Below are 23300 nucleotides of genomic sequence, written 5' to 3'. Positions count from 1 at the left end.
CTCTGAATGCTGTCTGACAGGTGGTAGTTAATGCCTCTCATCTAACTAGGCTCTGAATGCTGTCTGACAGGTGGTAGTTAATGCCTCTCATCTCACTAGTCTCTGAATGCTGTCTGACAGGTGGTAGTTAATGCCTCTCATCTCACTAGTCTCTGAATGCTGTCTGACAGGTGGTAGTTAATGCCTCTCATCTCACTAGTCTCTGAATGCTGTCTGACAGGTGGTAGTTAATGCTCTCATCTCACTAGTCTCTGAATGCTGTCTGACAGGTGGTAGTTAATGCCTCTCATCTCACTAGTCTCTGAATGCTGTCTGACAGGTGGTAGTTAATGCCTCATCTCACTAGTCTCTGAATGCTGTCTGACAGGTGGTAGTTAATGCCTCTCCTCTCACTAGTCTCTGAATGCTGTCTGACAGGTGGTAGTTAATGCTCTCATCTCACTAGTCTCTGAATGCTGTCTGACAGGTGGTAGTTAATGCCTCTCCTCTAACTAGTCTCTGAATGCTGTCTGACAGGTGGTAGTTAATGCCTCTCATCTCACTAGTCTCTGAATGCTGTCTGACAGGTGGTAGTTAATGCCTCTCCTCTCACTAGTCTCTGAATGCTGTCTGACAGGTGGTAGTTAATGCCTCTCATCTCACTAGTCTCTGAATGCTGTCTGACAGGTGGTAGTTAATGCCTCTCATCTCACTAGTCTCTGAATGCTGTCTGACAGGTGGTAGTTAATGCCTCTCATCTCACTAGTCTCTGAATGCTGTCTGACAGGTGGTAGTTAATGCCTCATCTCACTAGTCTCTGAATGCTGTCTGACAGGTGGTAGTTAATGCCTCATCTCACTAGTCTCTGAATGCTGTCTGACAGGTGGTAGTTAATGCCTCATCTCACTAGTCTCTGAATGCTGTCTGACAGGTGGTAGTTAATGCCTCTCATCTCACTAGTCTCTGAATGCTGTCTGACAGGTGGTAGTTAATGCCTCATCTCACTAGTCTCTGAATGCTGTCTGACAGGTGGTAGTTAATGCCTCATCTCACTAGTCTCTGAATGCTGTCTGACAGGTGGTAGTTAATGCCTCATCTCACTAGTCTCTGAATGCTGTCTGACAGGTGGTAGTTAATGCCTCTCATCTCACTAGTCTCTGAATGCTGTCTGACAGGTGGTAGTTAATGCCTCTCATCTAACTAGTCTCTGAATGCTGTCTGACAGGTGGTAGTTAATGCCTCATCTCACTAGTCTCTGAATGCTGTCTGACAGGTGGTAGTTAATGCCTCATCTCACTAGTCTCTGAATGCTGTCTGACAGGTGGTAGTTAATGCCTCATCTCACTAGTCTCTGAATGCTGTCTGACAGGTGGTAGTTAATGCCTCATCTCACTAGTCTCTGAATGCTGTCTGACAGGTGGTAGTTAATGCCTCATCTCACTAGTCTCTGAATGCTGTCTGACAGGTGGTAGTTAATGCCTCTCATCTCACTAGTCTCTGAATGCTGTCTGACAGGTGGTAGTTAATGCCTCATCTCACTAGTCTCTGAATGCTGTCTGACAGGTGGTAGTTAATGCCTCTCCTCTAACTAGTCTCTGAATGCTGTCTGACAGGTGGTAGTTAATGCCTCATCTCACTAGTCTCTGAATGCTGTCTGACAGGTGGTAGTTAATGCCTCATCTAACTAGTCTCTGAATGCTGTCTGACAGGTGGTAGTTAATGCCTCATCTCACTAGTCTCTGAATGCTGTCTGACAGGTGGTAGTTAATGCCTCATCTAACTAGTCTCTGAATGCTGTCTGACAGGTGGTAGTTAATGCCTCATCTAACTAGTCTCTGAATGCTGTCTGACAGGTGGTAGTTAATGCCTCATCTAACTAGTCTCTGAATGCTGTCTGACAGGTGGTAGTTAATGCCTCATCTCACTAGTCTCTGAATGCTGTCTGACAGGTGGTAGTTAATGCCTCTCATCTCACTAGTCTCTGAATGCTGTCTGACAGGTGGTAGTTAATGCCTCTCATCTAACTAGTCTCTGAATGCTGTCTGACAGGTGGTAGTTAATGCCTCTCATCTAACTAGTCTCTGAATGCTGTCTGACAGGTGGTAGTTAATGCCTCTCATCTCACTAGTCTCTGAATGCTGTCTGACAGGTGGTAGTTAATGCCTCATCTCACTAGTCTCTGAATGCTGTCTGACAGGTGGTAGTTAATGCCTCTCCTCTAACTAGTCTCTGAATGCTGTCTGACAGGTGGTAGTTAATGCCTCTCATCTCACTAGTCTCTGAATGCTGTCTGACAGGTGGTAGTTAATGCCTCATCTCACTAGTCTCTGAATGCTGTCTGACAGGTGGTAGTTAATGCCTCATCTCACTAGTCTCTGAATGCTGTCTGACAGGTGGTAGTTAATGCCTCTCCTCTCACTAGTCTCTGAATGCTGTCTGACAGGTGGTAGTTAATGCCTCTCATCTCACTAGTCTCTGAATGCTGTCTGACAGGTGGTAGTTAATGCCTCATCTCACTAGTCTCTGAATGCTGTCTGACAGGTGGTAGTTAATGCCTCTCATCTCACTAGTCTCTGAATGCTGTCTGACAGGTGGTAGTTAATGCCTCATCTCACTAGTCTCTGAATGCTGTCTGACAGGTGGTAGTTAATGCCTCTCATCTCACTAGTCTCTGAATGCTGTCTGACAGGTGGTAGTTAATGCCTCATCTCACTAGTCTCTGAATGCTGTCTGACAGGTGGTAGTTAATGCCTCTCATCTCACTAGTCTCTGAATGCTGTCTGACAGGTGGTAGTTAATGCCTCATCTCACTAGTCTCTGAATGCTGTCTGACAGGTGGTAGTTAATGCCTCTCATCTCACTAGTCTCTGAATGCTGTCTGACAGGTGGTAGTTAATGCCTCATCTCACTAGTCTCTGAATGCTGTCTGACAGGTGGTAGTTAATGCCTCTCATCTCACTAGTCTCTGAATGCTGTCTGACAGGTGGTAGTTAATGCCTCTCCTCTAACTAGTCTCTGAATGCTGTCTGACAGGTGGTAGTTAATGCCTCATCTCACTAGTCTCTGAATGCTGTCTGACAGGTGGTAGTTAATGCCTCTCATCTCACTAGTCTCTGAATGCTGTCTGACAGGTGGTAGTTAATGCCTCATCTCACTAGTCTCTGAATGCTGTCTGACAGGTGGTAGTTAATGCCTCTCCTCTAACTAGTCTCTGAATGCTGTCTGACAGGTGGTAGTTAATGCCTCTATCTCACTAGTCTCTGAATGCTGTCTGACAGGTGGTAGTTAATGCCTCATCTCACTAGTCTCTGAATGCTGTCTGACAGGTGGTAGTTAATGCCTCATCTCACTAGTCTCTGAATGCTGTCTGACAGGTGGTAGTTAATGCCTCTCATCTCACTAGTCTCTGAATGCTGTCTGACAGGTGGTAGTTAATGCCTCATCTCACTAGTCTCTGAATGCTGTCTGACAGGTGGTAGTTAATGCCTCTCATCTCACTAGTCTCTGAATGCTGTCTGACAGGTGGTAGTTAATGCCTCTCATCTAACTAGTCTCTGAATGCTGTCTGACAGGTGGTAGTTAATGCCTCCTCTCACTAGTCTCTGAATGCTGTCTGACAGGTGGTAGTTAATGCCTCATCTCACTAGTCTCTGAATGCTGTCTGACAGGTGGTAGTTAATGCCTCTCATCTCACTAGTCTCTGAATGCTGTCTGACAGGTGGTAGTTAATGCCTCTCATCTCACTAGTCTCTGAATGCTGTCTGACAGGTGGTAGTTAATGCCTCATCTCACTAGTCTCTGAATGCTGTCTGACAGGTGGTAGTTAATGCCTCATCTCACTAGGCTCTGAATGCTGTCTGACAGGTGATAGTTAATGCCTCTCATCTCACTAGTCTCTGAATGCTGTCTGACAGGTGGTAGTTAATGCCTCATCTAACTAGTCTCTGAATGCTGTCTGACAGGTGGTAGTTAATGCCTCTCATCTCACTAGTCTCTGAATGCTGTCTGACAGGTGGTAGTTAATGCCTCATCTCACTAGTCTCTGAATGCTGTCTGACAGGTGGTAGTTAATGCCTCATCTCACTAGTCTCTGAATGCTGTCTGACAGGTGGTAGTTAATGCCTCATCTCACTAGTCTCTGAATGCTGTCTGACAGGTGGTAGTTAATGCCTCATCTCACTAGTCTCTGAATGCTGTCTGACAGGTGGTAGTTAATGCCTCTCCTCTAACTAGTCTCTGAATGCTGTCTGACAGGTGGTAGTTAATGCCTCATCTCACTAGTCTCTGAATGCTGTCTGACAGGTGGTAGTTAATGCCTCTCCTCTAACTAGTCTCTGAATGCTGTCTGACAGGTGGTAGTTAATGCCTCATCTCACTAGTCTCTGAATGCTGTCTGACAGGTGGTAGTTAATGCCTCTCATCTCACTAGTCTCTGAATGCTGTCTGACAGGTGGTAGTTAATGCCTCATCTCACTAGGCTCTGAATGCTGTCTGACAGGTGGTAGTTAATGCCTCTCATCTCACTAGTCTCTGAATGCTGTCTGACAGGTGGTAGTTAATGCCTCATCTCACTAGTCTCTGAATGCTGTCTGACAGGTGGTAGTTAATGCCTCTCATCTCACTAGTCTCTGAATGCTGTCTGACAGGTGGTAGTTAATGCCTCATCTCACTAGTCTCTGAATGCTGTCTGACAGGTGGTAGTTAATGCCTCTCATCTCACTAGTCTCTGAATGCTGTCTGACAGGTGGTAGTTAATGCCTCATCTCACTAGTCTCTGAATGCTGTCTGACAGGTGGTAGTTAATGCCTCATCTCACTAGTCTCTGAATGCTGTCTGACAGGTGGTAGTTAATGCCTCTCATCTCACTAGTCTCTGAATGCTGTCTGACAGGTGGTAGTTAATGCCTCATCTCACTAGTCTCTGAATGCTGTCTGACAGGTGGTAGTTAATGCCTCTCCTCTCACTAGTCTCTGAATGCTGTCTGACAGGTGGTAGTTAATGCCTCTCCTCTCACTAGTCTCTGAATGCTGTCTGACAGGTGGTAGTTAATGCCTCTCATCTCACTAGTCTCTGAATGCTGTCTGACAGGTAGTAGTTAATGCCTCTCCTCTCACTAGTCTCTGAATGCTGTCTGACAGGTGGTAGTTAATGCCTCATCTCACTAGTCTCTGAATGCTGTCTGACAGGTGGTAGTTAATGCCTCTCATCTCACTAGTCTCTGAATGCTGTCTGACAGGTGGTAGTTAATGCCTCATCTCACTAGTCTCTGAATGCTGTCTGACAGGTGGTAGTTAATGCCTCATCTCACTAGTCTCTGAATGCTGTCTGACAGGTGGTAGTTAATGCCTCATCTCACTAGGCTCTGAATGCTGTCTGACAGGTGGTAGTTAATGCCTCTCCTCTCACTAGTCTCTGAATGCTGTCTGACAGGTGGTAGTTAATGCCTCTCATCTCACTAGTCTCTGAATGCTGTCTGACAGGTGGTAGTTAATGCCTCTCCTCTAACTAGTCTCTGAATGCTGTCTGACAGGTGGTAGTTAATGCCTCATCTCACTAGTCTCTGAATGCTGTCTGACAGGTGGTAGTTAATGCCTCTCATCTCACTAGTCTCTGAATGCTGTCTGACAGGTGGTAGTTAATGCCTCTCATCTCACTAGTCTCTGAATGCTGTCTGACAGGTGGTAGTTAATGCCTCATCTAACTAGTCTCTGAATGCTGTCTGACAGGTGGTAGTTAATGCCTCTCATCTCACTAGTCTCTGAATGCTGTCTGACAGGTGGTAGTTAATGCCTCATCTCACTAGTCTCTGAATGCTGTCTGACAGGTGGTAGTTAATGCCTCTCATCTCACTAGTCTCTGAATGCTGTCTGACAGGTGGTAGTTAATGCCTCATCTCACTAGTCTCTGAATGCTGTCTGACAGGTGGTAGTTAATGCCTCTCATCTCACTAGTCTCTGAATGCTGTCTGACAGGTGGTAGTTAATGCCTCTCATCTCACTAGTCTCTGAATGCTGTCTGACAGGTGGTAGTTAATGCCTCATCTCACTAGTCTCTGAATGCTGTCTGACAGGTGGTAGTTAATGCCTCATCTAACTAGTCTCTGAATGCTGTCTGACAGGTGGTAGTTAATGCCTCCTCTCACTAGTCTCTGAATGCTGTCTGACAGGTGGTAGTTAATGCCTCATCTCACTAGTCTCTGAATGCTGTCTGACAGGTGGTAGTTAATGCCTCATCTCACTAGTCTCTGAATGCTGTCTGACAGGTGGTAGTTAATGCCTCTCATCTCACTAGTCTCTGAATGCTGTCTGACAGGTGGTAGTTAATGCCTCATCTCACTAGTCTCTGAATGCTGTCTGACAGGTGGTAGTTAATGCCTCTCCTCTAACTAGGCTCTGAATGCTGTCTGACAGGTGGTAGTTAATGCCTCATCTCACTAGTCTCTGAATGCTGTCTGACAGGTGGTAGTTAATGCCTCTCCTCTCACTAGTCTCTGAATGCTGTCTGACAGGTGGTAGTTAATGCCTCATCTCACTAGTCTCTGAATGCTGTCTGACAGGTGGTAGTTAATGCCTCTCATCTCACTAGTCTCTGAATGCTGTCTGACAGGTGGTAGTTAATGCCTCATCTCACTAGTCTCTGAATGCTGTCTGACAGGTGGTAGTTAATGCCTCATCTCACTAGTCTCTGAATGCTGTCTGACAGGTGGTAGTTAATGCCTCTCATCTCACTAGTCTCTGAATGCTGTCTGACAGGTGGTAGTTAATGCCTCTCATCTCACTAGTCTCTGAATGCTGTCTGACAGGTGGTAGTTAATGCCTCATCTCACTAGTCTCTGAATGCTGTCTGACAGGTGGTAGTTAATGCCTCATCTCACTAGTCTCTGAATGCTGTCTGACAGGTGGTAGTTAATGCCTCTCATCTCACTAGTCTCTGAATGCTGTCTGACAGGTGGTAGTTAATGCCTCATCTCACTAGTCTCTGAATGCTGTCTGACAGGTGGTAGTTAATGCCTCATCTCACTAGTCTCTGAATGCTGTCTGACAGGTGGTAGTTAATGCCTCATCTCACTAGTCTCTGAATGCTGTCTGACAGGTGGTAGTTAATGCCTCTCATCTCACTAGTCTCTGAATGCTGTCTGACAGGTGGTAGTTAATGCCTCTCATCTCACTAGTCTCTGAATGCTGTCTGACAGGTGGTAGTTAATGCCTCTCCTCTAACTAGTCTCTGAATGCTGTCTGACAGGTGGTAGTTAATGCCTCTCCTCTCACTAGGCTCTGAATGCTGTCTGACAGGTGGTAGTTAATGCCTCATCTCACTAGTCTCTGAATGCTGTCTGACAGGTGGTAGTTAATGCCTCTCATCTCACTAGTCTCTGAATGCTGTCTGACAGGTGGTAGTTAATGCCTCTCATCTCACTAGGCTCTGAATGCTGTCTGACAGGTGGTAGTTAATGCCTCTCCTCTCACTAGTCTCTGAATGCTGTCTGACAGGTGGTAGTTAATGCCTCTCATCTCACTAGGCTCTGAATGCTGTCTGACAGGTGGTAGTTAATGCCTCTCATCTCACTAGGCTCTGAATGCTGTCTGACAGGTGGTAGTTAATGCCTCTCCTCTCACTAGTCTCTGAATGCTGTCTGACAGGTGGTAGTTAATGCCTCATCTCACTAGTCTCTGAATGCTGTCTGACAGGTGGTAGTTAATGCCTCTCCTCTCACTAGTCTCTGAATGCTGTCTGACAGGTGGTAGTTAATGCCTCATCTCACTAGTCTCTGAATGCTGTCTGACAGGTGGTAGTTAATGCCTCTCCTCTCACTAGTCTCTGAATGCTGTCTGACAGGTGGTAGTTAATGCCTCTCATCTCACTAGTCTCTGAATGCTGTCTGACAGGTGGTAGTTAATGCCTCATCTCACTAGTCTCTGAATGCTGTCTGACAGGTGGTAGTTAATGCCTCTCCTCTAACTAGTCTCTGAATGCTGTCTGACAGGTGGTAGTTAATGCCTCTCCTCTCACTAGTCTCTGAATGCTGTCTGACAGGTGGTAGTTAATGCCTCTCATCTCACTAGGCTCTGAATGCTGTCTGACAGGTGGTAGTTAATGCCTCATCTCACTAGTCTCTGAATGCTGTCTGACAGGTGGTAGTTAATGCCTCTCATCTCACTAGTCTCTGAATGCTGTCTGACAGGTGGTAGTTAATGCCTCATCTCACTAGTCTCTGAATGCTGTCTGACAGGTGGTAGTTAATGCCTCTCATCTCACTAGTCTCTGAATGCTGTCTGACAGGTGGTAGTTAATGCCTCATCTAACTAGTCTCTGAATGCTGTCTGACAGGTGGTAGTTAATGCCTCATCTCACTAGTCTCTGAATGCTGTCTGACAGGTGGTAGTTAATGCCTCTCATCTAACTAGTCTCTGAATGCTGTCTGACAGGTGGTAGTTAATGCCTCATCTCACTAGTCTCTGAATGCTGTCTGACAGGTGGTAGTTAATGCCTCATCTCACTAGTCTCTGAATGCTGTCTGACAGGTGGTAGTTAATGCCTCTCCTCTCACTAGTCTCTGAATGCTGTCTGACAGGTGGTAGTTAATGCCTCTCCTCTCACTAGTCTCTGAATGCTGTCTGACAGGTGGTAGTTAATGCCTCATCTCACTAGTCTCTGAATGCTGTCTGACAGGTGGTAGTTAATGCCTCTCATCTCACTAGTCTCTGAATGCTGTCTGACAGGTGGTAGTTAATGCCTCTCATCTCACTAGTCTCTGAATGCTGTCTGACAGGTGGTAGTTAATGCCTCTCATCTCACTAGTCTCTGAATGCTGTCTGACAGGTGGTAGTTAATGCCTCTCATCTCACTAGTCTCTGAATGCTGTCTGACAGGTGGTAGTTAATGCCTCTCATCTCACTAGTCTCTGAATGCTGTCTGACAGGTGGTAGTTAATGCCTCTCATCTCACTAGTCTCTGAATGCTGTCTGACAGGTGGTAGTTAATGCCTCATCTCACTAGTCTCTGAATGCTGTCTGACAGGTGGTAGTTAATGCCTCATCTCACTAGTCTCTGAATGCTGTCTGACAGGTGGTAGTTAATGCCTCTCATCTCACTAGTCTCTGAATGCTGTCTGACAGGTGGTAGTTAATGCCTCATCTCACTAGTCTCTGAATGCTGTCTGACAGGTGGTAGTTAATGCCTCATCTCACTAGTCTCTGAATGCTGTCTGACAGGTGGTAGTTAATGCCTCCTCTAACTAGGCTCTGAATGCTGTCTGACAGGTGGTAGTTAATGCCTCATCTCACTAGTCTCTGAATGCTGTCTGACAGGTGGTAGTTAATGCCTCATCTCACTAGTCTCTGAATGCTGTCTGACAGGTGGTAGTTAATGCCTCATCTCACTAGTCTCTGAATGCTGTCTGACAGGTGGTAGTTAATGCCTCTCCTCTAACTAGTCTCTGAATGCTGTCTGACAGGTGGTAGTTAATGCCTCATCTCACTAGTCTCTGAATGCTGTCTGACAGGTGGTAGTTAATGCCTCTCATCTCACTAGGCTCTGAATGCTGTCTGACAGGTGGTAGTTAATGCCTCTCCTCTAACTAGTCTCTGAATGCTGTCTGACAGGTGGTAGTTAATGCCTCTCATCTAACTAGTCTCTGAATGCTGTCTGACAGGTGGTAGTTAATGCCTCTCCTCTCACTAGTCTCTGAATGCTGTCTGACAGGTGGTAGTTAATGCCTCTCATCTCACTAGTCTCTGAATGCTGTCTGACAGGTGGTAGTTAATGCCTCTCATCTCACTAGTCTCTGAATGCTGTCTGACAGGTGGTAGTTAATGCCTCATCTCACTAGTCTCTGAATGCTGTCTGACAGGTGGTAGTTAATGCCTCATCTCACTAGTCTCTGAATGCTGTCTGACAGGTGGTAGTTAATGCCTCATCTCACTAGTCTCTGAATGCTGTCTGACAGGTGGTAGTTAATGCCTCTCCTCTAACTAGTCTCTGAATGCTGTCTGACAGGTGGTAGTTAATGCCTCTCCTCTAACTAGTCTCTGAATGCTGTCTGACAGGTGGTAGTTAATGCCTCTCATCTCACTAGTCTCTGAATGCTGTCTGACAGGTGGTAGTTAATGCCTCTCCTCTAACTAGGCTCTGAATGCTGTCTGACAGGTGGTAGTTAATGCCTCTCATCTCACTAGTCTCTGAATGCTGTCTGACAGGTGGTAGTTAATGCCTCTCATCTCACTAGTCTCTGAATGCTGTCTGACAGGTGGTAGTTAATGCCTCTCCTCTAACTAGTCTCTGAATGCTGTCTGACAGGTAGTAGTTAATGCCTCTCATCTCACTAGTCTCTGAATGCTGTCTGACAGGTGGTAGTTAATGCCTCTCATCTCACTAGTCTCTGAATGCTGTCTGACAGGTGGTAGTTAATGCCTCTCATCTCACTAGTCTCTGAATGCTGTCTGACAGGTGGTAGTTAATGCCTCATCTCACTAGTCTCTGAATGCTGTCTGACAGGTGGTAGTTAATGCCTCATCTCACTAGTCTCTGAATGCTGTCTGACAGGTGGTAGTTAATGCCTCTCCTCTAACTAGTCTCTGAATGCTGTCTGACAGGTGGTAGTTAATGCCTCTCCTCTAACTAGTCTCTGAATGCTGTCTGACAGGTGGTAGTTAATGCCTCTCATCTCACTAGTCTCTGAATGCTGTCTGACAGGTGGTAGTTAATTATGCTCCTCTAACTAGTCTCTGAATGCTGTCTGACAGGTGGTAGTTAATGCCTCATCTCACTAGTCTCTGAATGCTGTCTGACAGGTGGTAGTTAATGCCTCTCCTCTCACTAGTCTCTGAATGCTGTCTGACAGGTGGTAGTTAATGCCTCTCATCTCACTAGTCTCTGAATGCTGTCTGACAGGTGGTAGTTAATGCCTCATCTCACTAGTTTCTGAATGCTGTCTGACAGGTGGTAGTTAATGCCTCTCATCTCACTAGTCTCTGAATGCTGTCTGACAGGTGGTAGTTAATGCCTCATCTCACTAGTCTCTGAATGCTGTCTGACAGGTGGTAGTTAATGCCTCATCTCACTAGGCTCTGAATGCTGTCTGACAGGTGGTAGTTAATGCCTCTCCTCTAACTAGTCTCTGAATGCTGTCTGACAGGTGGTAGTTAATGCCTCTCATCTCACTAGTCTCTGAATGCTGTCTGACAGGTGGTAGTTAATGCCTCTCATCTCACTAGTCTCTGAATGCTGTCTGACAGGTGGTAGTTAATGCCTCTCATCTCACTAGTCTCTGAATGCTGTCTGACAGGTGGTAGTTAATGCCTCTCCTCTAACTAGTCTCTGAATGCTGTCTGACAGGTGGTAGTTAATGCCTCTCATCTCACTAGTCTCTGAATGCTGTCTGACAGGTGGTAGTTAATGCCTCATCTCACTAGTCTCTGAATGCTGTCTGACAGGTGGTAGTTAATGCCTCATCTCACTAGGCTCTGAATGCTGTCTGACAGGTGGTAGTTAATGCCTCTCCTCTAACTAGTCTCTGAATGCTGTCTGACAGGTGGTAGTTAATGCCTCTCATCTCACTAGTCTCTGAATGCTGTCTGACAGGTGGTAGTTAATGCCTCATCTCACTAGGCTCTGAATGCTGTCTGACAGGTGGTAGTTAATGCCTCTCCTCTAACTAGTCTCTGAATGCTGTCTGACAGGTGGTAGTTAATGCCTCTCATCTCACTAGTCTCTGAATGCTGTCTGACAGGTGGTAGTTAATGCCTCTCATCTCACTAGTCTCTGAATGCTGTCTGACAGGTGGTAGTTAATGCCTCTCATCTCACTAGTCTCTGAATGCTGTCTGACAGGTGGTAGTTAATGCCTCTCCTCTAACTAGTCTCTGAATGCTGTCTGACAGGTGGTAGTTAATGCCTCATCTCACTAGTCTCTGAATGCTGTCTGACAGGTGGTAGTTAATGCCTCATCTCACTAGTCTCTGAATGCTGTCTGACAGGTGGTAGTTAATGCCTCTCATCTCACTAGTCTCTGAATGCTGTCTGACAGGTGGTAGTTAATGCCTCTCATCTCACTAGTCTCTGTATGCTGTCTGACAGGTGGTAGTTAATGCCTCTCATCTAACTAGTCTCTGAATGCTGTCTGACAGGTGGTAGTTAATGCCTCTCATCTCACTAGTCTCTGAATGCTGTCTGACAGGTGGTAGTTAATGCCTCATCTCACTAGTCTCTGAATGCTGTCTGACAGGTGGTAGTTAATGCCTCTCCTCTAACTAGTCTCTGAATTCTGTCTGACAGGTGGTAGTTAATGCCTCTCCTCTAACTAGTCTCTGAATGCTGTCTGACAGGTGGTAGTTAATGCCTCATCTCACTAGTCTCTGAATGCTGTCTGACAGGTGGTAGTTAATGCCTCATCTCACTAGTCTCTGAATGCTGTCTGACAGGTGGTAGTTAATGCCTCATCTCACTAGGCTCTGAATGCTGTCTGACAGGTGGTAGTTAATGCTCAGCTGGTAGAGCACGGCGCTTGTAACGCCAAGGTAGTGGGTTCGATCCCCGGGACCACCCATACACAAAAAAAAAAAATTTATGCACGCATGACTGTAAGTCGCTTTGGATGAAAGCGTCTGCTAAATGGCATATTATTATTATTATTATTATTATATTATAATGCCTCATCTAACTAGTCTCTGAATGCTGTCTGACAGGTGGTAGTTAATGCCTCTCCTCTCACTAGTCTCTGAATGCTGTCTGACAGGTGGTAGTTAATGCCTCATCTCACTAGTCTCTGAATGCTGTCTGACAGGTGGTAGTTAATGCCTCTCATCTCACTAGTCTCTGAATGCTGTCTGACAGGTGGTAGTTAATGCCTCATCTCACTAGTCTCTGAATGCTGTCTGACAGGTGGTAGTTAATGCCTCATCTCACTAGTCTCTGAATGCTGTCTGACAGGTGGTAGTTAATGCCTCATCTCACTAGTCTCTGAATGCTGTCTGACAGGTGGTAGTTAATGCCTCATCTCACTAGTCTCTGAATGCTGTCTGACAGGTGGTAGTTAATGCCTCTCATCTCACTAGTCTCTGAATGCTGTCTGACAGGTGGTAGTTAATGCCTCTCATCTCACTAGGCTCTGAATGCTGTCTGACAGGTGGTAGTTAATGCCTCATCTCACTAGTCTCTGAATGCTGTCTGACAGGTGGTAGTTAATGCCTCTCATCTCACTAGTCTCTGAATGCTGTCTGACAGGTGGTAGTTAATGCCTCATCTCACTAGTCTCTGAATGCTGTCTGAAAGGTGGTAGTTAATGCCTCATCTCACTAGTCTCTGAATGCTGTCTGACAGGTGGTAGTTAATGCCTCCTCTAACTAGGCTCTGAATGCTGTCTGACAGGTGGTAGTTAATGCCTCATCTCACTAGTCTCTGAATGCTGTCTGACAGGTGGTAGTTAATGCCCCTCATCTAACTAGTCTCTGAATGCTGTCTGACAGGTGGTAGTTAATGCCTCATCTCACTAGTCTCTGAATGCTGTCTGACAGGTGGTAGTTAATGCCTCATCTCACTAGTCTCTGAATGCTGTCTGACAGGTGGTAGTTAATGCCTCATCTCACTAGTCTCTGAATGCTGTCTGACAGGTGGTAGTTAATGCCTCATCTCACTAGTCTCTGAATGCTGTCTGACAGGTGGTAGTTAATGCCTCTCATCTCACTAGTCTCTGAATGCTGTCTGACAGGTGGTAGTTAATGCCTCTCCTCTAACTAGTCTCTGAATGCTGTCTGACAGGTGGTAGTTAATGCCTCATCTCACTAGTCTCTGAATGCTGTCTGACAGGTGGTAGTTAATGCCTCATCTCACTAGTCTCTGAATGCTGTCTGACGGGTGGTAGTTAATGCCTCTCATCTCACTAGTCTCTGAATGCTGTCTGACAGGTGGTAGTTAATGCCTCTCATCTCACTAGTCTCTGAATGCTGTCTGACAGGTGGTAGTTAATGCCTCATCTCACTAGTCTCTGAATGCTGTCTGACAGGTGGTAGTTAATGCCTCATCTCACTAGTCTCTGAATGCTGTCTGACAGGTGGTAGTTAATGCCTCTCATCTCACTAGTCTCTGAATGCTGTCTGACAGGTGGTAGTTAATGCCTCTCATCTCACTAGTCTCTGAATGCTGTCTGACAGGTGGTAGTTAATGCCTCTCATCTAACTAGTCTCTGAATGCTGTCTGACAGGTGGTAGTTAATGCCTCTCATCTAACTAGTCTCTGAATGCTGTCTGACAGGTGGTAGTTAATGCCTCATCTCACTAGTCTCTGAATGCTGTCTGACAGGTGGTAGTTAATGCCTCATCTCACTAGTCTCTGAATGCTGTCTGACAGGTGGTAGTTAATGCCTCATCTCACTAGTCTCTGAATGCTGTCTGACAGGTGGTAGTTAATGCCTCATCTCACTAGTCTCTGAATGCTGTCTGACAGGTGGTAGTTAATGCCTCATCTCACTAGTCTCTGAATGCTGTCTGACAGGTGGTAGTTAATGCCTCATCTCACTAGTCTCTGAATGCTGTCTGACAGGTGGTAGTTAATGCCTCATCTCACTAGTCTCTGAATGCTGTCTGACAGGTGGTAGTTAATGCCTCATCTCACTAGTCTCTGAATGCTGTCTGACAGGTGGTAGTTAATGCCTCATCTCACTAGGCTCTGAATGCTGTCTGACAGGTGGTAGTTAATGCCTCTCCTCTCACTAGTCTCTGAATGCTGTCTGACAGGTGGTAGTTAATGCCTCTCCTCTCACTAGTCTCTGAATGCTGTCTGACAGGTGGTAGTTAATGCCTCATCTCACTAGGCTCTGAATGCTGTCTGACAGGTGGTAGTTAATGCCTCATCTCACTAGTCTCTGAATGCTGTCTGACAGGTGGTAGTTAATGCCTCATCTAACTAGGCTCTGAATGCTGTCTGACAGGTGGTAGTTAATGCCTCTCATCTCACTAGTCTCTGAATGCTGTCTGACAGGTGGTAGTTAATGCCTCATCTCACTAGTCTCTGAATGCTGTCTGATAGGTGGTAGTTAATGCCTCTCCTCTCACTAGTCTCTGAATGCTGTCTGACAGGTGGTAGTTAATGCCTCATCTCACTAGTCTCTGAATGCTGTCTGACAGGTGGTAGTTAATGCCTCTCCTCTCACTAGTCTCTGAATGCTGTCTGACAGGTGGTAGTTAATGCCTCTCCTCTAACTAGTCTCTGAATGCTGTCTGACAGGTGGTAGTTAATGCCTCATCTCACTAGTCTCTGAATGCTGTCTGACAGGTGGTAGTTAATGCCTCATCTCACTAGTCTCTGAATGCTGTCTGACAGGTGGTAGTTAATGCCTCTCCTCTAACTAGTCTCTGAATGCTGTCTGACAGGTGGTAGTTAATGCCTCATCTCACTAGTCTCTGAATGCTGTCTGACAGGTGGTAGTTAATTATGCTCCTCTAACTAGTCTCTGAATGCTGTGGCGTGTGATAAGATGCATGACGACTAATGAAAATACACACACCAATTTAATTCCACTAAAATTATGCAAATTTCCCTATAGACCGATAAGCATGACCGGTCAAATGTATTTATTTTGGGCAGCTAACCGATGAACGGTTAAGCGCTAACATCCCCGAGCGAGCGAGCGAGCGAGATGAGAAACTGTCAGAACAGTCGGTCTGAAAGCCTCAGCGACTGGCAGCGATTCAGCTCCACATTGGCCTGTACTGCCAACACAGCTCAGCTACCCTACCACAGACTAGCCTGGAGCAGACAGCCTCTTTTCACTAGCATTTCATCAGGGACCATGTTCCACACGCAAAACCCATTTCATCAGGGACCATGTTCCACACGCAAAACCCATTTCATCAGGGACCATGTTCCACACGCAAAACCCATTTCAATAGGGGGCAAAAAAAGGTAATCATAAGAATAAATGGTCCTGAATATTTTTTTTTTTATACATTCTCCGAATTGAAAAAGCTAACTTCAAGTTTCAGTGAATGATTGGATGTTTTGGATCTTTATTTAGGAGGGTTGTACTGGAATGAAACAACAGCCCCTTCTTACCGACAAAGTTGATCTTGGGGGTGTTGACCTTCTTGACAGCTGTGGTGGCTGCTGATAGGTTGTTCACCGCTAGACCCTTCCCCAGTCCGGCCCCAGCACCACCCTGGCTGACGATGTTAACCGGCTTCAGGTAGGAGGAGTTGGAGGAGGGGGGCAGGGAGGAGGCGGTGGTGGTGGAGCCAGTGGGGGTGGAGGAGGAGGGTGTTTTGGAGGGGGCTGCCGTGGTGGAGGTGGGGGTCTGGGTCACTACACTGGGCTCTGTGGAGGGGATGGGCTTCCCCAGCTTGGTGTGGAGCTTCACCACCTGACGGAGGAGACAATAAAATACAACTTTATATACACACACACACACACTGAACGATGTAAGGGGTAAATAATGTATTGTGTCATTTTGGAGTCACTTTTATTGTAAATAAGAATAGAATATGTTTCTAAACACTTCTACATGAATGTGGATGTTACCATGGTTACGGATCATCCTGAATGAATCATTAATAATGATGAGTGCTTTTTGGTCCCCTAAATACTTTTGGTTCCCTTAAAATGGGGGGGGGGGAGGGGGGGGGGGGACTATGTACAAAAAGTGCTGTACTTTCTAAACCGTTCACCCGATATGGATGAAAATACCCTTAACTTAAAGCTTGACAGTCTTTAACCTCATAGTCATTGTAATATTTCTGGAGTACAGAGCCAAAACAACAACAACCTGTGTCACTGTTCCAATACTGTTGGAGTTCTGTGTGTGTGTTTGTGTGTTACTGAACAAAAATATATACACAACATGTAAAGTGTTGGTCCCATGTTTGACAAGCTGAAATAAAAGATCCCTGAAATGTTCCATACGCACAAAAAGCTTATTTCTCAATTTTGCGCACAAATTTGTTTACATCCCTGTTAGTGAGCATTTCTCCTTTGCTAAGACAATCCATCCACCTGACAGGTGTGGCATATCAAGAAGCTGATTAAACAGCACAATCATTACACAGGTGCACCTTGTGCTGGGGCCAATAAAAGGCCACATAAATTAGCCGTTTTTTCACACAACACAATGCCACAGACGTCTCAAGTTTTGTGGGAGCGTGCAATTGGCATGTGACTGCAGGAATGTCCACCAGAGCTGTTGCCAGAGAATTGAATGTTCATTTCTCGCCAATATCGTTTTGGCAGTACGTCCAACCGGCCTCTCAACCGCAGAGCGTGTGTAACCACGGCAGCCCTCCGCAGCCGTTGTTGGAACCTCTCCATCGCGCTGACAAACAATGATTAATTTAAGTGGTCCGTCGCACCACATGACGTGGTCCTCTGTAGCTCAGCTGGTAGAGCATGGCGCTTGTAACGCCAAGGTAGTGGGTTCAATCCCCGGGACCACCCATACGTAAAAATTTATGCACACATGACTGTAAGTCACTTTGGATAAAAGCGTCTGATAAATGGCATATTATTATTATTATTATTATATTTATTACTTTGAGTGTCCCTGTGTAACAATTTCCACGACAATAGATTTAAAAAAAGAACCGGTTCTAGCTCTGAAAAGATACCCAAAAAAATTGCCAATTATTTCAGGTCCAGTACCATCGTTGGGCCGCAGGTGTGAGAGATTCAGCAGGCTACTGGCGTTACACATCTGGCTAAAAGATTACTGTAGCTCTGTTGGAAATCACTTTTATAGATAACTTTGACACCTTTTGAGAAACTGAAGAGGTTCTACAGGAATGACGGAGTCCATCCAAATAATCTTGGCTGGACCAAGCCCTGCTCAGATAATCCCTACCATTGTGTCGCTTAGTTGTTGCTGAGTTGTTGTAATAATGCAAAATGTCCATTATCTCTGGGGTGTTGGCAGTCAGAAGTAACCTAAAGTATGCCCCTCTAACTATTCTGCCTGCCTATGTCAATCCTAAAGCTATTTTATGAAGTAATCATGTGTCTATGAGCTAGAGTTATAATTTTGGATCCCCATTAGCTGGGGTCCTGCAACTGTTCGCACTGAGGCAGATTTCCCTAGTAGGAAGTCCAGTATATGCAGCTCACCCTGCATTATCAGCTCAAAACATAAATAATATTGTAATGTCTACTTCTGATAAGCTTCCAAGTAAAGCAATAAAAACAATCAAGCATCCCGGAAAAGTATTAAAAATTGCCCACATTAAAACGTATGTAGCTTAAGAAACAAGGTTCATGAAATCAATAACTTGCTAGTAACAGATGACATTCATATTCTGACTTTCTCTGAAACTCACTTAGATAATAGACTACCATTCAAAAGTTTGGGGTCACTTAGAAATGTCCTTGTTTTCGAAAGAAAAGCAAATTGTGGGTTCGATTACAGGATCAAAATGGTCAGAAACAAATTACTTTCTTCTGAAACTCGTCAGTCTATTCTTGTTCTGAGAAATGAAGGCTATTCTATGCGAGAAATTGCCAAGAAATTGAAGATCTCGTACAACGCTGTGTACTACTCCCTTCACAGAACAGTACAAACTGTCTCTAACCAGAATAGAAAGAGGAGTGGGAGGCCCCGGTGCACAACTGAGCAAGAGGACAAATACATTAGTGTCTCTAGTTTGAGAAACAGGCACCTCACAGGTCCTCAACTGGCAGCTTCATTAAATAGTACCCGCAAAACACCAGTTTCAACGTCAACAGTGAAGAGGCGACTCCGGGATGCTGACCTTCTAGGCAGAGTTGCAAAGAAAAAGCCATATCTCAGACTGGCCAATAAAAAGAAAAAACTAAGATGGGCAGTCTTATTTGCAACTCTGCCTAGAAGGTCAGCATCCCGGAGTCGCCTCTTCACTGTTGACATTGAGACTCCTACCCCCATGTCCCTAGTGTCATATCCCTGCTCCAGTACCCCCTCCTACCCCCATGTCCCTAGTGTCATAACCCTGCTCTCCCCTCCTACCCCCATGTCCCTAGTGTCATATCCCTGCTCTCCCCTCCTACCCCCATGTCCCTAGTGTCATATCCCTGCTCTCCCCTCCTACCCCCATGTCCCTAGTGTCATATCCCTGCTCCAGTACCCCTCCTACCCCCATGTCCCTAGTGTCATAACCCTGCTCCAGTACCCTCTCCTACCCCCATGTCCCTAGTGTCATAACCCTGCTCCAGTACCACCTCCTACCCCCATGTCCCTAGTGTCATATCCCTGCTCCAGTACCCTCTCCTACCCCCATGTCCCTAGTGTCATAACCCTGCTCTCCCCTCCTACCCCCATGTCCCTAGTGTCATAACCCTGCTCCAGTACCCCTCCTACCCCCATGTCCCTAGTGTCATAACCCTGCTCCAGTACCCCTCCTACCCCCATGTCCCTAGTGTCATAGCCCTGCTCCAGTACCCCCTCCTACCCCCATGTCCCTAGTGTCATATCCCTGCTCCAGTACCCCTCCTACCCCCATGTCCCTAGTGTCATAACCCTGCTCTCCCCTCCTACCCCCATGTCCCTAGTGTCATAGCCCTGCTCCAGTACCCCTCCTACCCCCATGTCCCTAGTGTCATATCCCTGCTCCAGTACCCCTCCTACCCCCATGTCCCTAGTGTCATATCCCTGCTCTCCCCTCCTACCCCCATGTCCCTAGTGTCATATCCCTGCTCCAGTACCCTCTCCTACCCCCATGTCCCTAGTGTCATAACCCTGCTCTCCCCTCCTACCCCCATGTCCCTAGTGTCATAACCCTGCTCCAGTACCCCTCCTACCCCCATGTCCCTAGTGTCATAACCCTGCTCCAGTACCCCTCCTACCCCCATGTCCCTAGTGTCATAACCCTGCTCCAGTACCCCTCCTACCCCCATGTCCCTAGTGTCATAACCCTGCTCCAGTACCCCTCCTACCCTCATGTCCCTAGTGTCATAACCCTGCTCCAGTACCCCTCCTACCCCCATGTCCCTAGTGTCATAGCCCTGCTCCAGTACCCCCTCCTACCCCCATGTCCCTAGTGTCATAACCCTGCTCCAGTACCCCTCCTACCCCCATGTACCTAGTGTCATAGCCCTGCTCCAGTACCCCCTCCTACCCCCATGTCCCTAGTGTCATAGCCCTTCTCCAGTACCCCCTCCTACCCCCATGTCCCTAGTGTCATAGCCCTGCTCCAGTACCCCCTCCTACCCCCATGTCCCTAGTGTCATAGCCCTGCTCCAGTACCCCCTCCTACCCCCCATGTCCCTACTGTCATAACCCTGCTCCAGTACCCCTCCTACCCCCATGTCCCTAGTGTCATATCCCTGCTCCAGTACCCCCATGTCCCTAGTGTCATATCCCTGCTCCAGTACCCCCTCCTACCCCCATGTCCCTAGTGTCATAGCCCTGCTCCAGTACCCCTCCTACCCCCATGTCCCTAGTGTCATATCCCTGCTCCAGTACCCCTCCTACCCCCATGTCCCTAGTGTCATATCCCTGCTCCAGTACCCCCTACTACCCCCATGTCCCTAGTGTCATATCCCTGCTCCAGTACCCCTCCTACCCCCATGTCCCTAGTGTCATAGCCCTGCTCCAGTACCCCTCCTACCCCCATGTCCCTAGTGTCATAACCCTGCTCTCCCCTCCTACCCTCATGTCCCTAGTGTCATAGCCCTGCTCCAGTACCCCTCCTACCCCCATGTCCCTAGTGTCATATCCCTGCTCCAGTACCCCCTCCTACCCCCATGTCCCTAGTGTCATATCCCTGCTCTCCCCTCCTACCCCCATGTCCCTAGTGTCATAACCCTGCTCTCCCCTCCTACCCCCATGTCCCTAGTGTCATAGCCCTGCTCCAGTACCCCTCCTACCCCCATGTCCCTAGTGTCATAGCCCTGCTCCAGTACCCCTCCTACCCCCATGTCCCTAGTGTCATATCCCTGCTCCAGTACCCCCTCCTACCCCCATGTCCCTAGTGTCATAGCCCTGCTCCAGTACCCCTCCTACCCCCATGTCCCTAGTGTCATATCCCTGCTCCAGTACCCCTCCTACCCCCATGTCCCTAGTGTCATATCCCTGCTCCAGTACCCCTCCTACCCCCATGTCCCTAGTGTCATAGCCCTGCTCCAGTACCCCTCCTACCCCCATGTCCCTAGTGTCATATCCCTGCTCCAGTACCCCCTCCTACCCCCATGTCCCTAGTGTCATAGCCCTGCTCCAGTACCCCTCCTACCCCCATGTCCCTAGTGTCATATCCCTGCTCCAGTACCCCTCCTACCCCCATGTCCCTAGTGTCATAACCCTGCTCCAGTACCCCTCCTACCCCCATGTCCCTAGTGTCATATCCCTGCTCCAGTACCCCTCCTACCCCCATGTCCCTAGTGTCATAACCCTGCTCCAGTACCCCTCCTACCCCCATGTCCCTAGTGTCATAGCCCTGCTCCAGTACCCCCTCCTACCCCCATGTCCCTAGTGTCATATCCCTGCTCCAGTACCCCCATGTCCCTAGTGTCATAGCCCTGCTCCAGTACCCCTCCTACCCCCATGCCCCTAGTGTCATAACCCTGCTCCAGTACCCCTCCTACCCCCATGCCCCTAGTGTCATATCCCTGCTCCAGTACCCCCTCCTACCCCCATGTCCCTAGTGTCATAACCCTGCTCCAGTACCCCTCCTACCCCCATGTCCCTAGTGTCATATCCCTGCTCCAGTACCCCCTCCTACCCCCATTTCCCTAGTGTCATATCCCTGCTCTCCCCTCCTACCCTCATGTCCCTAGTGTCATATCCCTGCTCCAGTACCCTACCCCCATGTCCCTAGTGTCATATCCCTGCTCCAGTACCCCCTCCTACCCCCATGTCCCTAGTGTCATATCCCTGCTCCAGTACCCCCTCCTACCCCCATGTCCCTAGTGTCATATCCCTGCTCTCCCCTCCTACCCCCATGTCCCTAGTGTCATATCCCTGCTCCAGTACCCCCTCCTACCCCCATGTCCCTAGTGTCATATCCCTGCTCCAGTACCCCCTCCTACCCCCATGTCCCTAGTGTCATAACCATGCTCCAGTACCCCTCCTACCCCCATGTCCCTAGTGTCATATCCCTGCTCTCCCCTCCTACCCCCATGTCCCTAGTGTCATATCCCTGCTCCAGTACCCCCTCCTACCCCCATGTCCCTAGTGTCATATCCCTGCTCCAGTACCCCTCCTACCCCCATGTCCCTAGTGTCATATCCCTGCTCCAGTACCCCTCCTACCCCCATGTCCCTAGTGTCATATCCCTGCTCCAGTACCCCCTCCTACCCCCATGTCCCTAGTGTCATATCCCTGCTCCAGTACCCCTCCTACCCCCATGTCCCTAGTGTCATATCCCTGCTCCAGTACCCCCTCCTACCCCCATGTCCCTAGTGTCATATCCCTGCTCCAGTACCCCTCCTACCCCCATGTCCCTAGTGTCATAGCCCTGCTCCAGTACCCCCTCCTACCCCCATGTCCCTAGTGTCATATCCCTGCTCCAGTACCCCTCCTACCCCCATGTCCCTAGTGTCATATCCCTGCTCCAGTACCCCCTCCTACCCCCATGTCCCTAGTGTCATAGCCCTGCTCCAGTACCCCCTCCTACCCCCATGTCCCTAGTGTCATAGCCCTGCTCCAGTACCCCCTCCTACCCCCATGTCCCTAGTGTCATAGCCCTGCTCCAGTACCCCCTCCTACCCCCATGTCCCTAGTGTCATAGCCCTGCTCCAGTACCCCTCCTACCCCCATGTCCCTAGTGTCATAGCCCTGCTCCAGTACCCCCTCCTACCCCCATGTCCCTAGTGTCATATCCCTGCTCTCCCCTCCTACCCCCATGTCCCTAGTGTCATATCCCTGCTCTCCCCTCCTACCCCCATGTCCCTAGTGTCATATCCCTGCTCCAGTACCCCCTCCTACCCCCATGTCCCTAGTGTCATATCCCTGCTCCAGTACCCCCTCCTACCCCCATGTCCCTAGTGTCATAACCCTGCTCCAGTACCCCTCCTACCCCCATGTCCCTAGTGTCATAGCCCTGCTCCAGTACCCCTCCTACCCCCATGTCCCTAGTGTCATAACCCTGCTCCAGTACCCCTCCTACCCCCATGTCCCTAGTGTCATATCCCTGCTCCAGTACCCCCTCCTACCCCCATGTCCCTAGTGTCATAGCCCTGCTCCAGTACCCCTCCTACCCCCATGTCCCTAGTGTCATAGCCCTGCTCCAGTACCCCCTCCTACCCCCATGTCCCTAGTGTCATATCCCTGCTCCAGTACCCCTCCTACCCCCATGTCCCTAGTGTCATATCCCTGCTCCAGTACCCCTCCTACCCCCATGTCCCTAGTGTCATATCCCTGCTCTCCCCTCCTACCCC

At 48.0% G+C, this 23300-nt stretch overlaps 1 protein-coding gene across 8 annotated transcripts in view; it reads right to left on the bottom strand.

Annotated features, from left to right (window-relative positions):
* LOC311141910 (zinc finger RNA-binding protein-like) overlaps positions 1–23300 on the bottom strand; it is a 93315-nt gene that overhangs the window by 32485 nt on the left and 37530 nt on the right. For all 8 annotated transcript variants that reach the window (XM_084177417.1, XM_084177419.1, XM_084177420.1 and 5 more), the window contains exon 9: positions 16026–16329. In XM_084177417.1, coding sequence (XP_084033543.1) covers positions 16026–16329 — 304 coding nt within the window. The remainder of the gene's footprint in view (positions 1–16025; positions 16330–23300) is intronic.

The sequence above is a fragment of the Coregonus lavaretus genome, assembly GCF_964263955.1.
Source record: "Coregonus lavaretus genome assembly, chromosome: 14".
Classification (NCBI taxonomy): domain Eukaryota; kingdom Metazoa; phylum Chordata; class Actinopteri; order Salmoniformes; family Salmonidae; genus Coregonus; species Coregonus lavaretus.
The sequence above is the reverse complement of the archived record's forward strand: the minus strand, read 5'-3'. Positions and strand labels throughout refer to the sequence as shown.